General features: G+C 42.3%; 1 protein-coding gene and 1 long non-coding RNA gene across 5 annotated transcripts in view; one reads left to right on the forward strand and one right to left on the reverse strand.

Moving 5' to 3' along the window:
* LOC147029638 (voltage-gated inwardly rectifying potassium channel KCNH7-like) overlaps positions 1-19,086 on the forward strand; it is a 415,871-nt gene that overhangs the window by 360,181 nt on the left and 36,604 nt on the right. For all 4 annotated transcript variants that reach the window (XM_085872840.1, XM_085872838.1, XM_085872842.1 and 1 more), the window contains exons 9-10: positions 1,530-1,729; positions 15,930-16,182. In XM_085872840.1, coding sequence (XP_085728966.1) covers positions 1,530-1,729; positions 15,930-16,182 — 453 coding nt within the window. The remainder of the gene's footprint in view (positions 1-1,529; positions 1,730-15,929; positions 16,183-19,086) is intronic.
* The window catches only part of LOC147029641 (uncharacterized), a 38,475-nt gene continuing 21,113 nt past the window's right edge, over positions 1,725-19,086 (reverse strand). Inside the window, exon 3 of the long non-coding RNA XR_015055994.1 lies at positions 1,725-5,134. This is a non-coding gene — a long non-coding RNA (uncharacterized LOC147029641). The remainder of the gene's footprint in view (positions 5,135-19,086) is intronic.

Genomic DNA, 19,086 nt, shown 5'->3' on the forward strand with positions numbered 1-19,086 from the left:
TGTGAAGTTCTGAAGGTAGCTTATTGCTGCCACTGCAATCTGATATTGTTTATATTATAAAATAATAAAGTTCATATTAATGATGTAACCTTGATGTCGATTTCGAAATTTCCATATTTTTCCAGTTTATGAAGCAACACATTCACCAGATTTGTGCGAAATAATAAGTTGCCCTTCACGGTGCTTTGTGATGATAATGTCCATGAAAAATTATCTTTGCAATGAATGTCTTTAAGTTTGCCAAATCAGACAATTCATCGTCCCCGAACAGAGATAAGCAAGGTAAGCAGGAGTATTTCATTTAGTGAGCAACATATCGTTGGTCACTTAATTGGCTCCCAAAAATGAATCATCCAATGAGATAGCAGCATGTAATTTAGAGCTTTATTTGGCACATGATGAGCACCATTCATGAACACAATTATTTGACTTTAAAGTGGATTTTAAGACAATGGCACAGTGCTCGAACTGAAGAGACCTTGGCGATGCCAGGAACAGTTGAATAACTTTAAACGGCAATAAATTGCAGCCCTGACAAATCAACCATGAAGGCAAATCAGCAATTGGGAAAACTACACTTGAACTGTTTTTACACAAGATTCATTTCATACATGAGACATGATGTATGATGCTAACAATAACTGCTTTATCAGTCGTCATCAGATTTGTGGGCCACATTTATTTATATTTAAATGTAACAATCACTGGAATTTACAATTATGAGTTATTTTACTTTGTCACAATCATGAGGCATCGCTTTATCATCGTCCCTTGGAACTTTGCTGTTAGTTATGGTGGCCAAAAGATCGACCACTAGGAACAAACATTACCATTGCATTTCACATCCGACAACACATCAAAGTAGACAAATGCGTATTTTTCACGCTTTATGAAATTCAAAAGATATTTTCAAAGAAACTAACGAAGGCAGGTGTTGCCATTAATTTGCATGAAAGGAGTATTGAGAAGTAGAGATGTTTTCAGTAAAAAAAAAAAAAAAAAAATCAGGACCCCCAGCACCATGGTAGGAAGCAGAGTATGGAGCTGAGTACTGAACACTGCAGAAGACAACTAAGCAGAAACTACACAGTTTTGACATAGCGCTTGAGGAAGTCTTAATTTAAGATTACCAAATATAATTTCCAAGGAAACAATTAAGAAACAAGATGGAAGACAAAATGAGCGACTTAACATCAAAGACATTTAGATAGGCTGGCCACATACGGCACTTGGACAACATACGGTCACAATTATTGGAGAGTTGATGGTAAAACTGGTGCGTGGGAAGATGAAAAAAAAAAGTGTGGAGACACGATGTGACGACAGAAGCAACATCAAGAACTGGAAGGCTTGAAGACTTGGCACAAGATACAAAATAGTGGAGATAACTTGACAATGGGCTGACGTCATGCTCCTTCACAATGCACATTTGACTGACTGAGCACAAAATGTCTAAATAAAAAAGTAACAAGTAATGTATGAGTGCATTGTGGATGGCACATAACATTGGTCTACGTGTTGCCTTCCAGCTCTTATGTATGCCAGCATCTTTGGGAACGTGTCTGCGATCATTCAGCGTTTGTACTCGGGCACGACAAGATACCACACACAAATGTTACGCGTGAAGGAGTTCATCCGCTTTCACCAAATCCCCAACCCTCTTCGGCAGCGCCTCGAAGAGTATTTCCAGCATGCCTGGTCATACACCAACGGCATCGATATGAACATGGTTTGTGTCTTTCAACCCATAAATACCTGAATTGACTCCTTTCACTTCATTATTCCCACCTTTGTGCATACAATTATTTATTTGATGGGAAGTGGTGGCAACAATGATTAGATTGAACGATTTTCCTATTTGAGTGGTCTTCGTTACTGATGTGTATAAAGGGGGCATTATGCGGTATTTTTCCCTCACTTAATCTATTCCTTTTGTCTGTTGCTATCTCCTTGAGCTGCCGTCATGAGGTAGACAGCAGGCTTCTCCCAAGAACCGAAAGAATCTTCCATATTATGAGGATCACGTTTAGAGGACCAAGTTGTGGTGTTTTGACTTTCTCTTCTCATATCTTTGTTCTGAACACGCTTTCCAGATTGTCACTGATATACTTGACAGCCTCCATTTGTTTACTAGGTTTGTTGTAATATTTATCGGCATTGCTTTGAAGTTCTGCTTTAACACCCCCCCCCCCACCTCCATTGCTCCGACTATCACCGACACAATGTCGGCGTATCTCACCTTTTACATTTCACCACCGGGCCTTCTTAAACGCGATCGCTATGTCTGGTCATATGTAAACCAACCCACGGTGGTGGAGTATGATTTATTGTCCTGCAAATGCAAGCCCCATATAGCATGTGGACTTGAGGAGTCTCAAGAAAATACATTGAACACCAAAGTGCCAAGTTGAATATTGATCTGATCAAGCAGATTGGCATTTTAACTATCCCAAGACAAAATTTGATTGATGGCGAGTTTAATAGACAGGGTTTCCAAGCCCATGGTTGAACAAAATGCAACGATGTGGTTTTTGTTAATCGTCTTCCCCAATGAATAATTTGAGAATGAGAAGGGCACTCGGTAGAGCGCATACCTCCGCCACGCAATGCCTGATCCAGAGAACATGTCGGGCCGATTACATTTTTGAAATATCATCCTATACAGTACGATATCGTTTTTGGCCCGATCTCTCAATGCTGAAGAATCACATTAGTAATTAAATAATTCTCGTATCCAGATCTTCACCAAAATCGAATCAATTAGTCCATGCAACACACCCAACCTGCCCACTAAGTTTCACCCGAATCCATCCACAACTTGAGATATTGGTTCACGAGTCAGTAAGTGACCACTATATTCGTTATGGGTGTGTCTGTCTGTCTGTCTGTCTGTCTGTCTGGCTGTCCCGAGCATAGCTCCGTGCGTTTTGATCCGATCTTGATAAAATTTGGGTGGGAGGTTTATATCATGATCGAGTTGTGTTTTCCTGAGAATGGGCATGCTGTGCCCATTATGGGTGGAGCCATGCCCAAAAAGTGTTTTTAGGGGGTAGCCGATTTCAAGTTACGTCTTCTCTGAGGGGGTTTGTCAAATCTGGCAGGGGTTTCGGTGTTTGGTGAGCCCAATGGCACCTGCATAGCCCCACGGAGCTCGATTTTTCATTTTCTTCCCAAGGTCAAGGTCACAAGGTCACAAGGTCACGAACTTAGAAAATGTCAAAAAAAAATCAATAAATTGGGCATCGAGCTCCTAGGGTTTTCAACTGTTTCGAATGAAAGTTGGTATGCAAGTAGTGCTCTTCGAGTACTACAACTTTCATCATTTACGTTTTTCCCGATTCCCACCAGTTTGCCCGTGGCGTCCCCTCGAAGGTCAAAAAATAAAAAAGGCGAACCATGTACATTGCTCGTGAACCATCGCCATCTCCAGACTTGTCATGATATGTATTGGTTTAGCCCCATCTGTCAATGGTGAAGAATCACTTAAAAAATTATCAGATCCACATCCAGATTTAGATCTTCACCAAAATTGAAACAATTCTTCCTTGTCACACACCCAACCTATCCACCAAGCTTCATCTGAATCCATCCACAACTTTTGGAGATATAGTGCTATATATCAGTTTAGCCCCATCTCTTAGTGGTGAAGAATCATTTAAAAATTGAGTAGTCGAATCCGGATCCAAATCCGGATCTTCACCAAAATCTAATCAGTTTGTTACTGTTACACACCCAACATTTCCAAAAAATTTCATCTGGATCCGTCCACAACTTTTTGAGATATCCTGCACAAAAACAAACAAACAGACAAACACACAAACAAGACGACGTCGTACACTTGCAAAATCTAAAAAACAAATTTGACCTCAAAAATAATTGGTGGTTGAATTCATTGACAAAATATTGTTGCGGATCCGGGGTGGCGGGATTCTAGCCCGTCTCTTGGCGCCACCCTCACCACTGCCGTCTCCGGGGTTTATAACGCCAGCCCGCTCAGCACAGGCCTCGGGTCACGCGTCTTCAATCGCGATACCAACGTAATCCTTGTACCTTACCAGTTGGGGAAATAGAACCCCGGTTTCAGACTGGTTGTGTCAGATGCCGAGCGTTTTCTGCCAGTCTGTAACCATTTTGGTTTTATATGCCAATCGAACGGATCGTTCCTTGACGCGACACAAATTAATCCATAGCGGCAACTTCATACGAACCAACCAGATTTATTGGGGAACATCGGGGAACACAACACAAGCAAAACATTCATGACAATGCTTTTATTCACAATCTTTAACCCGTTCTTAACTAGGGAACTACGGACTACAGGTTTCGAGGGTGTCCCTACCGAGATATGCCTTAAACAACATGCAAACAAGACAGACAGACAGACAGCATGCATGCAAGACAGAGTACTTGGTGATGTTTCATGGATGAGAGGATAGTGTCAAAAGCATGAATGTCGCTCGCAACAAGCAGATGTCCACAGATTCGAGCCCCCAGCTCGAATGCGCCACATGGCAAGATGGCGGCGCCGTACTCTTTCTTTTCCGCACCGCACGCAGTCTCCGCGCGCTCTGACCCCGTGTAAGGTCAACGATGGGCCTCAGCTGATCTCTCTCAAGGTCCAGCATACAAATCCAGGCCTGGCCTGTACACCAGACAAGGCCCAAATCGAGGTGCCGAGCTCCGCAGGCGGATCGACAAACACGTCGAGCCGTGAGGTGAGTAAGGACGGAGGCTCCGTGGCCAGACGCAGGTCGAACCTGTCGATCACTTCCCCATAAAAGTCGATCGCCGACTCAACATGCAGGCCCCCTCTCCCACTGCCGAAAAGGCAGACTCGACGTGCAGGCACCCTCTCAAAGCCGACTGCCGTTTTTGTACTTCAGTTTCACTTCTCCTTTTTGGCGCTCGTGGCCTCTCAGTTTAACTTCCTCTTTTCGGCGCTTGTGGCCTCTGAGTCCCGAGCACGCCTCGAGACCGACGCTCGTTCAAACTGAACTCCTTTTCTCTCCCAGTTTCTCCTTTTTCCGCTCGCTTCGAAACACGAGCACGCCTCGCTCAGCGAAGCAGCCAAAACTCCTCCCCTTAGCTCCATCTCCCTCTCCGAGCCACACCCCCTCAGCCGACTGGGCGGGGCCTATCGTCCGGAGAGGGGGGGAAGAAGAGGGAGCCCTCGTTCCACCACCACCACCGCACAGACAATAAAACAGCCTCATACACCTACCGACACACATATAACGTCCATTTTACCAAACAACTGAGCTATACATGCATTTAATGGGGATCTGAGCTAATCCTATATTTGGCAGCATACGAAGGGCCATTTCTGTAACAATATGCAACTCCTCTTCAAATTTTAAGTCAATCGGATGAAAATTGAGGATTTTAGTAATCTCATCTAAGTTGTTGACCCTTTGCCATTATTGTTTTTGAGGTCAAAGGTCAAAAGGACAATAAACTTCTTCCTTATGACAAACTCTACCATGTGGTGAAGTTTCCTGAAGATCGGTTAAAAATTGTGACCTGCATGCGACAAACAGACAGAATAGCAAAATCGACTGACCAATATACTTGAAAAATCTTCTATTTTGCAAGAAACAAACAGACAAAAAAAAAACACAGCAATGGGTGAAAATATAACCTCCTTCACCTTCAGTGGTGGAGGTAAAAATGATACCTGCCTCGATTAAAGACCATCTGTTTAGTTGTCTTTCTAACAGTTATTGTCTTATCAAATGATAGAGCTTGATGACGTCGATTAGAAAGAACAGATGGTTTTCCTAGAAACCAGACAGGCCACTGATGTAAATTAATGATGAGATTGGTTCAAAGGATGTTGCACATTGCCCTTGAGGGCAACAGAATCCAAAGGAAAACTGAGCATCAAATGTCGGTCATGGTGACTTGCTGTGTGCATGCTTGGAGGAAGCCTGTGAACGGTGGTCATCAAGGATCCCAATTCCAAACATAATGGCAAAGAGTGAAAGTTGCTTTAATATTTTACCAGCTTCGGTGGCATAATGGTTATATAGAGCGTCTGCTTTGAGTCCACGAGGTCGGTGGTTCAAATCCGGGCCGAGTCCTCTCGAATAATTTTAAAATGGTATGTGCTGCTTCTTGCTTGACATTCAGCATTTAAAAAGGAGAACCCAGACAGACAGACAAACAAACAAACAAACAAACAAACAAGAAGATGACATCATGCAGAGCACGATACTTCCAAAATCCATAAAACAGATTTGACCTCAAATATAATTGGTGGTTTAATTAAATGACCAAATATGTAAATCCTCTTCAAATTTCAAGTCAATCGGATGAAAATTGACAATTTTAGAATTCGGCCTATGTTGTTCTTTTGGCCAATGTTGACCTCAAAAATAATTGGCTGGTTGAATTAATTGACCTGAAATATAATTTCTATTCAAATTCAAAGTCAATCGGATGAAAATTGAGGATTTTAGAAATACCACTTTAGTTGTTAACCTTGGGACTATGTTGACCTTTTGGTCCATGTTGACTTCAAAAATAATTGGCTGGTTGAATTAATTGACCGGAAATATAATTTCTCTTCAAATTTCAAGTCGATCGGATGAAAATTGAGCAATTTAGAAATAACACCCAAGTTGTTGACCTTTGGCCTATGTTGACCTTTTGACCTCAAAAATATTAGGCTTCTTCCTTATGACAAACTCCAGCATGTGGTGAAGTTTCGTGAAGATCGTCTGTCTGTCGCCTGCAGGTCACAATTTTCAAACTAACAGACAGAATAACAAAATCGACTATTTTGCAAGTCACAAAGATTGCCAAAAACAGCACAGGCTTTAATGTCCTAACGGACTCCTCCTGTGTCCAAGTTCCTTGTAAAGGAACATATTATATTTCACAAAACGAAAATGATAAGCAGAGAGATGCTTTCCACCTCATTTGTCGAGTCCAGGACATCCATCCACTGTTCAGTTACCATAGTTTACAATTTAAAACTCATCCTTCCACCACCCCCCCCCCCCCCCAACACCATTAGGATAAGCGATTGACACAAAATGAATTGCTAAATGGTCCCGTATACACTGAAACAATTTCTGCAGGTTATTCTCACATGAATAATAGTCACATGACATTTTCCAACAGTATCAACATACACTGGAAGGAATCCCCAGCATTTTAATGACATTGATGTGTTTTTTTTTGCTTGCAAAAGCATTTATACTTATTGTGATTTGCATTCTGCTGTTTGACATTTAATTTTGGGCTGACAGGATGACCAAGAGGTATCCACATTCGACTCTGAGCTGTCTACCCTGGGTTTGAATCCTGAGCCAGATAAAAACTGTCATCTTGCTGTTTCACAGGCAGACTGATTCATCAGCGTGTGTAAGACGTCCATCGGATGGACGTTAAATTAAGTGTCCTGTTTGCAAGCATTTGTTGGTGGATGTTAAAGTTCCTACAGTGTCCCTCGCGGGCAGTAGGTGAGCTATCGCCAGCATCATGGCCACATTCCAAATTCCGGCCCTAATTCCGGCTGGGAAGGCAATGGCAAACCACTAAAAATAGACTTGGCCCAGAAACTGCTTTGGCGGGACTGAACCTGCCTTCTGGCAGAACACCAGAATACAAAATATATTGAATTTTTAAAATGTAACAAATATGGTTCACTTTTGGAGATTGAGAAGCAGAAAATTCTACAAAACCATGATGTGAACTAGTACGGCTCTCCGAAGAGCACGTACCTCTGCCAGGCTGAACAGTTTACGTTTTGGATCTGGATCCGGACCTGAACCAAAATCTAATTGGCTTTGGTCTTGTCACCTCACAAACTCATCCACCTAGTTTTGTTACAAAATTCCCACAACTTTTTGAAATATAATGAGATATATATATATATATATATATATATATATATATATATATATATATATATATATATATATATATATATATATATATATATATATATATATATATATATATATATATATATATATATATATATATATATATATATATATATATATATATATATATGTTTTGGGGCATTTCTCTTTGGCGAAAAATCACTTTAAATATTTTTTTCAATTCTCATATCAAGATTCAGATCTTCACCAAAATCGAAACAATTCGTCCTTGTCACACACCCAACCTGTCCACCAAGTTTTATCCGAATCTGTCTATAACTCTGAGATATCCGACAAACAGATGGGTGAAAACAGAACATCTGTCCACCTTCAGTGGTGGAGGTAACCAGGACCCCAGCGATTGAAATTAATCACAGGAAAATCACATGTAACATGAACTTTATTTGTGAGATCAACCTGAGGCAACTCTTGGACGAAGTACGAATACCATTGAAGTATAACTCCCTGGGATTCACCCAGACAAATCGCCAAAGTGTGTGACAATCGCTTGGATTGCCCTGTTCGTGTTCCAAGTTGAACCCTTGACTTAAATCTCATACACCATACATATGAATCCTGAAAGTTCCACACCAGATATTGCTGCATGCATCCTGGCCAGCAGGAATGTCTGCCACACATTAACCTGTACGTGGAACAGAAAACAGTTCTGGGAGCAGCCAAGAACACTTTTAATATAAAAATAGAAGGCTCTACTGGTTAAACAGTTGCATAGGCTCCACCTTTTAGGAATGAGCTGAGCAGAGCTACAGCTCCCCATATCACAGTAGGATTGTGGTGCAGCCAATACTGGGAAGATAATTTAATTCTCAGTTTTATAGACCGGTCTGTGACGTTCCCTGTCTGGGGTGGACTTGTCTATAAAATAAAGAATTATATTCCCTTCCTGGTATTGCTTGCAGTACAATCAGATGGAGATGTAGGGGGTGATGCATGCTGAAAATGCAAAGTCGATGCAAATGTTTAGCCTTGAGATATATATTTAGAGAGAGAGAGGGGGGATAGATGCAGTGAGCCTTGTGTATGTATACTAATGGAGCATGCTTGCACATTGCAAGCAACTACTTGAGTGCATCCTCTGTGCATCCTCCCTTCCCCTCACGTTCCCTTCCCCTCCCCTCCCCAATCGTCATGCTCCCTTCCCCTCCCCAATCCTCACGCTCCCTTCCCCTCCCCACTCCTCATGCTCCCTTCCCCTCCCCACTCCTCACGTTCCCTTCCCCTCCCCACTCCTCACGCTCCCTTCCCCTCCCCACTCCTCACGTTCCCTTCCCCTCCCCACTCCTCACGTTCCCTTCCCCTCCCCACTCCTCACGCTCCCTTCCCCTCCCCACTCCTCACGTTCCCTTCCCCTCCCCACTCCTCACGTTCCCTTCCCCTCCCCACTCCTCACGTTCCCTTCCCCTCCCCACTCCTCACGTTCCCTTCCCCTCCCCACTCCTCACGTTCCCTTCCCCTCCCCACTCCTCACGTTCCCTTCCCCTCCCCACTCCTCACGTTCCCTTCCCCTCCCCACTCCTCACGTTCCCTTCCCCTCCCCACTCCTCACGTTCCCTTCCCCTCCCCACTCCTCACGTTCCCTTCCCCTCCCCACTCCTCACGTTCCCTTCCCCTCCCCACTCCTCACGTTCCCTTCCCCTCCCCACGTTCCCTTCCCCTCCCCACTCCTCACGTTCCCTTCCCCTCCCCACTCCTCACGTTCCCTTCCCCTCCCCACTCCTCACGTTCCCTTCCCCTCCCCACTCCTCACGTTCCCTTCCCCTCCCCACTCCTCACGTTCCCTTCCCCTCCCCACTCCTCACGTTCCATTCCCCTCCCCACTCCTCACGTTCCCTTCCCCTCCCCAATCCTCACGTTCCCTTTCCCTCCCCAATCCTCACGTTCCCTTCCCTTCCCCTCCCCAATCCTCACGTTCCCTTCCCTTCCCCTCCCCAATCCTCACGTTCCCTTCCCTTCCCCTCCCCAATCCTCATGCTCCCTTCCCCTCCCCAATCCTCATGCTCCCTTCCCCTCCCCAATCCTCATGCTCCCTTCCCCTCCCCAATCCTCATGCTCCCTTCCCCTCCCCAATCCTCATGCTCCCTTCCCCTCCCCAATCCTCATGCTCCCTTCCCCTCCCCAATCCTCATGCTCCCTTCCCCTCCCCAATCCTCACGCTCCCTTCCCCTCCCCAATCCTCACGCTCCCTACCCCTCTCCTCACGCTCCCTACCCCTCTCCTCCCCTCTCCTCACACTCCCTTTCCCTCCCCTCTCCTCACACTCCCTTTCCCTCCCCTCTCCTCACACTCCCTCCCCTCCCCTCTCCTCATACTCCTTTCCCATCCCCTCTCCTCTCCTCAAGCTCCCTCCCCTCCACTCATGCTCCCTCCCCCTCCCCTCATGCTCCCTCCCCTCACCTCCCTTCATGCTTCCTCCCCCTCCCCTCCCCTCACGCTCCCTTCCCCCCCTCCCCTCCCCTCCCCTCATGCTCCCTTCACCTCCCCACCTACCCCCTCCCTCTTGCTCTCCAAGATTGAGGCTCATGAAAGAGCAAGGTGCTGATGTGTCTGAACGCACAGTAGGGCAGTGGGGTAACTCTTGGACACAATAGGCAAGGGCAGAGAGATGAACAGGTAAGGTGGAGGAGAGAGGAGAGAGGGAGACACAGTAACCTACATACAAGTAAGAGCGTTGGGTTCAGATGGGTCAATGAGGGTAATAAAGACTTTGGGTCATAATGAGCGAAGATAAGAGATGGCGGTGCACTGCCTGCTTGAAACCCTGGAGGGAAGAGTGGGATAGAACAGCTTCTTGAGCTCGCAGTTTCACACGAGGGAGAAGTGAGCAACAAGATAAGTGAGGTGTACAGAGCCTTGATTTAAAAAGTTTAATCAGGAGTGGATTAATGAACGAACATTTGTATCCTGAATTTGATGTGGAATCGTTGAAAGAATTGAAAATAATTTGAAACAAGTCTGAAGACGATGATGGTTCACGAGCGGTATTTGACGATGTCGATCGTTTCAGAAGTCAAGGATGAGACAATGTGATAATGTTTGACCAAGTTATAAAAATTATCAACATGATGTGGTACGAGTGACAGGTTATTAGCTGCAAAATGTCGAAAACCCGGTTTCGTTCAACAACTTTAAAAATATGACCTTTGCATAACCTTTGAAGGTCACAAAACAATGTTGTGGACATGAAAATAAGGAAACAGACTATGTGCTATAGCTTAATGGAGTTAGTTCGTCGAAGAAGGTCAAAGGTCAAGGATTATGACCTTTGGTGCAAAACTTCCTCTGGAACATTCCAGGAACAATATAACGTCATATTGGCTATATGGCATTTCGCACTCCTCGGCTTATCCATACTTTGATGAAATCAGCGTAAAAACAAACTTGAAGGGTGTGCCACGGGCAAGGTGTTCGAGATAGAGCAAAATGGTTTCAAGACTTTCGGTGGGGAATGACCTCAAGATTATGCAAAAAAAAATATTGTCATCCCAGCTCTCAAAATTTGGGCGGTCGTATGATTTTGATGTCAAAATTCGCAATTTTCTAAGATCGTGACCTTGTGACCTTGACCTTGGGATGAAAATGAAAAATCGAGCTCCGTGGGGCTATGCAAGTGCCATTGGGCTAACCAAATACCGAAACCCTGCCAGATTCGACAAACCCCTCGGAGAAGATGCAAATTGAAATCGGCTACCCCCTAAAAACACAATTCGCAATTTTCTCAGTTCGTGACCTTGTGACCTTGACCTTGGGACGAAAATGAAAAATCGAGCTCCGTGGGGCTATGTAGGTGCCATTGGGCTAACCAAATACCGAAACCCTGCCAGATTCGACAAACCCCTCGGAGAAGATGCAAATTTAAATCGGCTACCCCCTAAAAACACAATTCGCAATTTTCTCAGTTCGTGACCTTGTGACCTTGACCTTGGGACGAAAATGAAAAAAATGAGCTCCGTGGGGCTATGCAGGTGCCATTGGGCTATCCAAATACCGAAACCCCTGTCAGATTCGACAAACCCCCAAGGAGAAGATGCAAATTGAAATCGGCTACCTGCTAAAAACATGTTTTTTGGGCGTGGCTCCCCCCATAATGGGCGCACCACGCCCATTCTCAGGAAAACACTACTCGATCATGATATAAACCTCCCACCAAAATTTTATCAGGATCGGATCAAAACCCACGGAGCTATGCTCGGGACAGACAGACAGACAACAATAACGAATATAGTGGTCACTTATTTTTTTCGTGACAATATTTTTTTGTGAACCAAAAAAAGTTTTTTGGGGGGGTAATATCATTTCTTCTAATGAGGAAAGAGTTAGAACAGTAGGCAGGATGGCAGGTTGGAATGTTTGTAGGTGAGGGGTTCAAGAAAGTAAACAAAACGACTGGTATTTTTGTTTTGTTTGTTTTTTATCTTGTCCCCCGCCGCGTGGCGGAAGGGGGATATTGTTTTGATCTGGTGTTGAGATATTGGTGTGGCCTTGATGTGGCGCAGGCATGATGGGCTGAATGGCCTCCACCTGCGTCTAATTTCCTTGTGCAACAACAGTCAGCCCAAATTGTGCAGGTCAATAAGAAAAACAGTTTGCTTGGGTCCCCTTGCTCTTAAATGTTTACAAACTTTCACCGATTAAACAGCTGCAGTGAAATAACGCTTTGTCCATTTTCTCAGCTGTACACACACGATCACAAAAAAAACATAAGTAAATAAAATGTACACAGCTGCTGGCTCTATCACTTTTTGCATTGTTTCATGCAACCAAATGCACCCACTTAACTTTCTAGGCACACAAGTATGGGGTGAAGGTCCAAGTTCATTTGCCGTCGGTCAACATTCATGCTCCGATTCATCATTTGTCTGGACACGTTTCAAATATTTTACACTATATATCCCCAACATGTAATGATTGTGATGATCAAAGAATAGTTAAAATTATTGTTACCGTTATTACGGCATCAGAAATCGAATCGTTAACTGCAGCAATTTGGTCGAGTAGATGCCAAATACTAAGCACACTGCCTTGGCATCCCAGAAGGTGTGTTCACATGCCTGGTGAAAGCAACAATATGAAAGTTTTTTTTTTAATGCTAAGCTTCTGTTACTTGAGATGTTATTGGAGGAATTACCATGTCACTGACAGATTGTCAAAAAAAATAGACCCAGCTGACTTATCAATGACTGGAAAAGGGGTGGTTAACCAGTCTGTTTACCCTGCCTGGTAAACCATGCGATTCTCTTTTCCACTGTAGTTAGGCTTCGCCACCGAAGGTGGACGGAGGTTATGTTTTCACCCCTGTTTGTAGGATATCTCAAAAAGTTATGGACGGATTCTGACAAATCTCACTGTACAGGTTGGGTGTGTGACAAAGACTAATTGGTTGGATTTTGATGAAGATCCGGATAGGATAACATATTTAAGTGATTCTTCACCATTGACAGATAGGACCAAAAAACAATGTCTCAAAATACTGTATTTCAAAAGGTTGTGGCAGGATTTGGACGAAACTTAGTGGACAGGTTGGGTGTGGGACAAGGACGAATTGATTAGGTTTTAATGAAGATCCGGTTCTGGATCCGGATACGAGAACATTTTAAGCGATTCTTCACCTTTGAGAGTTAATTTGGGCACGTTACAATTGAGACCATCATGGTGCATACGAAAAGGCAGTGCCATCCAACATCCCCCTGTCTGAACAGGAAATAGAATTAAATAAACTGTGACGTGCGACGGTCTGCAATTACCTTATGGTCTCAAGCTAAACAAGCTTATGGTCATTATCAACAAAACAAGCAGGATTGGGACTTCAGCTTGAGTACACTTACTGTGAGATCACTATTTGAAACAAATTATGTATTATTTATGCCTTATTCGTCAGAAATTATACCTGGTGTTGGCTTGACGGTTAAGGTGGCTGGAATAATACCTTTGGATCTTGAGTTGGAGACCCTGTTGTTTTTTCCCCTTTAAATAACACCAGTTGGGTTGACTCAGCCCGTCATCCTTCCGAGGTCAATAAAATGAGTACCAGACCAGCTTACTGGAAACAGGGAGCACTGTGTCAGCGGCACAACCTCACTCCCAGCAATGATGCGACCATCAGACACAGGCTGCATATAAAGTAATAAGGAAGTCAGAAATTAACTACTATTGACCAGTTAACATCAATCTTAATAACCATATGAAGCACGAGCAATCAGGATATTTGGCCCAAGTACCTTTGTGTATAATTTCTCACCACCGATGCAGATAAGCAACCTCATGTATACTTCCTAGAGGAAGGAGTGGGACAGAATACATCAAAACATTTTGGAACTGACATTACGTAAACCCCCCACCCAAGGTATAAATCAATTGAGAAACCGTTAACTCAATGGTAGAAATGTAACCACAGATTTACTTTCCTACCCAAGTCTGATCTTTCCAATCCCTTACTTCTTGATAACCAACTGTGCGAGGTATACCTTCATCTTTTACCAGTTACATTAATCACTACAGGGACGGTAATAATTACGGTGATACGACTGCTGGCTGTGAAGTATCTGAAAGACGGTTTTCACCTTTATTTACAGCAGTTGGCCCTTTACCACTGTCGCAACCAACTTGTAGCACGCCAACACAGAATATTTTAATACTTCTTTTTTTGAAATGAATAAAAACAACAACAACCTTGAGATTGATTCAATGGGTACTGATATCCTGGAGCCTCATCTATCATGAGTTCCAGCACTGATGTGGGCAGTGCCGTCAGTGGGTTCCTCGAGAACAATGGGACTGTTATCGTCAACACAGCAAAAGCAATTTTAACCCATGTGGTTATTTTTGCAGCCACTACCTTTCTTAGGAGACCATTCGATGCATTAACTACTCTGCAGTTAAGATGAGTCTTTGAACCGAGATTTTTTTTTTTTTTTAAATAGCTAAATTACTTGATGTTGCAGTCATTTTGTCAAAATTATTTTGAAAGATTTCTTGATTAAAATGATTGACAAAAATGTACAATATCATGATAAATAATTTGAGTGGAAATGAGCCCTTATTTCATATGCAACATTTTAGAAGTTGCCAATTATATTAAAGGAGGAAAATAATGGGTGAAAGGTGAAAGTGGATGCTCCACAATTACATCATGTGATGAAAATGTTCTCATGGTATAGAAATTGCTTGTGTGACGGGAGGTTAGATCCATGACCCACTTTGGCCAAGCAGCACTGCACCTTAATATACTATGTCTTTAAATCCTGGGAGGACAAGGCCAAATCACAAGGTCTGTTGCTTTTCCATAGCAGGCAGGTTGGTGGTCTATCTGTTATCTCTCCGATATCGCTCGCTAACTTCTCAAACACTCCTCAGCAACTCCAGGATGCCGCATTCTTACAGTTACCTCCTTCTGATTAAACTTCAAAATACAGACTGACTGCCAACATCAACTCCTTTGTTCCTCACTCCTCCTGTCTCAGGAACAGTCTTCCTGAGGCCATTCTTAACCACTCTTCCCGTCAGAGCTTCACACGCAATGCCACCGCTACCACATGTCATCCATCCCCCATCATGACCATGTGACCCCCTAATCCTTGCTCTTGTGGAGAAAGGAAAAAAAATGCAAATCGTAGCCTCGCTTCGGGAGGTTCTGGCTTCTGGCCTCTGTCTATTGGGACTAAGAAGTAATAATCATAATAAATGGTTTACCACAATGAAGTATTCAATTGAGAAAATAACAGCACTTTAGGTAATGCTGAAAGAAAACAGTTGCTCCTTGTACAGTATGTATATGTACAACATATGGGCAAACAAAATACAAGCTTCTTGTTTATTCAATACTGAGCTTTCCTTCTTCAGATTTCAACCTGATGAAAAACTTTCACCGATTTCATGCTTTAGAGGGCTTATCTGCTGGTACTCGCTTGTGGGTATAACGTATCAAATGGTAACCTTGCATATAAGTGTCATGTGTGACAAGTTCTCAAATGCATTTCTAATCTTCTGCCCTAACTTAACTGTGCCTGCCATCACCGGCAGGTTCTAAAGGGATTTCCAGAATGCCTGCAGGCCGACATATGCCTTCATCTCAACCGCAACCTGCTGCAAACCTGCAAGGCCTTTCAAGGAGCTAGCAAGGGTTGCCTGCGTGCACTTGCCATGAAGTTTAAGACGACACACGCACCACCAGGCGATACCCTAGTGCACAGCGGGGATGTCATCACCGCACTGTACTTCCTGTCCCGTGGCTCCATTGAGATCCTGCGAGGGGACATTATTGTTGCCATTCTCGGTGAGTCAACTTGTCGGCGAGTACCAATGTAATCTCCCAATTTTCCCCCGCTTGTTACTACCATGTTCTATTGTCAGTATTCCATGGCGATGACTGTAGTTTTAACAGTACAATAGGATGATGGACAAGAACCACCATGAATTAGCCTTTAAGATTTTATTGAGGGAATTTCTGCAGGCATCATCATCATTGTCCTAATATACGATTACGCATGTCCATGTCATCATACGTGACAGGATAATAGCATGTTCAAGATAATAGTTTTACCACGTTTCAACATAGCTGTTACCCTAAGTAAAAAAAAATCAAATAATGTTTGTTTCGTTTCACCTTTTGAAGAGAAAATTGAATAAACTTTAAATTGTTTTCATCCGGTGGATTAACTTCTTGTCTTACAATTGTATTACTTCTCCAGCATTTGTGCAATGAAACTTCTGAACATGACCCAGTATGACATGGCTGCAATATTACCAATATCATCTTTGGTGTTTATTTGTTTTTGAGAAAAATCCCATTTTCATCCGTCACCAATCTTTCCGGAATTCTCCACTCAAGAGAATCTCATTCCTATTTTCAATTGCAAACGGGACATGCGTTGATGGGTTTCATCTTCAGTGACATGCTTCTGTGATCCATCCGTGTTTCACCTTGTATTAATGGGCTACTAGTTTTGTTGAGATTTTAAAAATCAATAGATTTTCTAGCCTATAGTGAAATGTTTTTTGTTAAAAAAAATAAAGAAAAAAATTTACATGTACATATGCCTGTATGCCTGGTGTTGGCTTAATGGTTAGGGTGGTGGGCTTGGGATCTGAGGATCCTGAGTTCAAATCTTGCTCGGCTTTGAATTAATACCAGGTGGGTTGACTCTGCCTGTCATCCTTCCGAGGTTGGCAAAATGAATGTCAGCTTGCTGGTATACTGTGTCGGAGTGGCGACCCATCCAGGATTGTGCCCAATAGCCAAGGAGACTGCTTAAGCAGCACCAACACTCTGCACAGAGTATGGTCCCAATGGATATATATATATATATATATATATATATATATATATATATATATATATATATATATATATATATATATATATATATTTTCGAACTCTATGGGGTCGATTTACTCGAAGAAATGATGCACCGACATTGAATTCACTTCCATTTCGAAAATATGACCTAAAACAAGATTTATCATTACTGGAGTTGAGTCACTAATCCTACTCATTTCGATATTTTCTAATCTATAATTCATTTTTTGTCCATCTAAACATTTCTTAGAGTAAATCGACCCCACTGAGTTCGAAAATGCAGTCCATTTTCACCGAGGAAGTTCAGAAGTGTACGGATTCGCATCTCACCATACCCTAATTTTTCAATCAATGGAATTACAAACTATTAGAATATCTCGTCTCATTTACCAAATACCACTATCATCTACGCCTCTATTGCTGTCTCCACTTCCGCCTGAAGTAATTTCAAGCCGGCCCAACATCCAGTGTTTTAGATTCAATGATTCACGAAAAATATATTTGTTATTTATTTAGTTATTATTATATTAAATTAGGGTATGGTGAGATGCGAATCCGTACACTTCTGAACTTCCGAGGTGAAAATGGACTGCATTTTCGAACTCAGTGGCATCGATTTACTCGAAAAAATGTTTAGACGGACGAAAAATTAATTATAGATTAGAAAATATCGAAATGAGTAGGATTAGTTACTCAACTCCAGTCATGATAAATCTTGTTTTAGGTCATATTTTCGAAATGGTAGTGAATTCAATGTCGGGGAAGTCATTTCTTAGAGTAAATTGACCCCATAGAGTTCGAAAATGCACTCCATTTCCACCTCGGACATCCAGAAGTACCCGTAATCGTACCTGACCCTACTCTAATTTAACCAACTCATGAAACTAAAAGTCATCATATGGAGCGACCTCTAAATCACCTGCGATCAACTTAAATTTTTTATGCACGTTATTGAATCATAGTGGAATAATTTAAGGCTTGTGGAGACGTCTGTATTTTTTTTTGCTGTTTTTGAACCACCCTGATATATATATATATATATATATATATATATATATATATATATATATATATATATATATATATACATATACATATATATACATATATATATATATATATATATATATATATATATATATATATATATACATATACATATATATATATATATATATATATATACATATACATATATATACATATACATACATATACATATATATACATATACATACATATACATACATATACATATATATATATATATATATATATATATATATACATATACACACACACACACACACACACACACACACACACACACACACACACACACACACACACACACACACACACACACACACACACACACACACACACACACACACACACACACACACACACACACACACACACAGTGGGGAGAACAAGTATTTGATACACTGCCGATTTTGCAGGTTTTCCCACTTACAAAGCATGTAGAGGTCTGTACTTTTTATCATAGGTACACTTCAACTGTGAAAGACGGAATCTAAAACAAAAATCCTGAAAATCACATTGTATGATTTTTAAATAATTAATTTGCATTTTATTGCATGAAATAAGTATTTGATACATCAGAAAAACAGAACTAAATATTTGGTACAGAAACCTTTGTTTGCAATTACAGAGATCAGATGTTTCCTGCAGTTCTTAACCAGGTTTGCACAGACTGCAGCAGGGATTTTGGCCCACTCCTCCATACAGATCTTCTCCAGATCCTTCAGGTTTCGGGGCTGTCGCTGGGAAACACAGACTTTCAGCTCCCTCCAAAGATTTTCGATTGGGTTCAGGTCTGGAGACTCCAGGACCTTGAGATGCTTCTTACGGAGCCAC

Source organism: Eptatretus burgeri, chromosome 3 (assembly GCF_056783735.1).
Source record: "Eptatretus burgeri isolate ZD-2024b chromosome 3, Ebu_testis_v1, whole genome shotgun sequence".
NCBI lineage: Eukaryota > Metazoa > Chordata > Myxini > Myxiniformes > Myxinidae > Eptatretus > Eptatretus burgeri.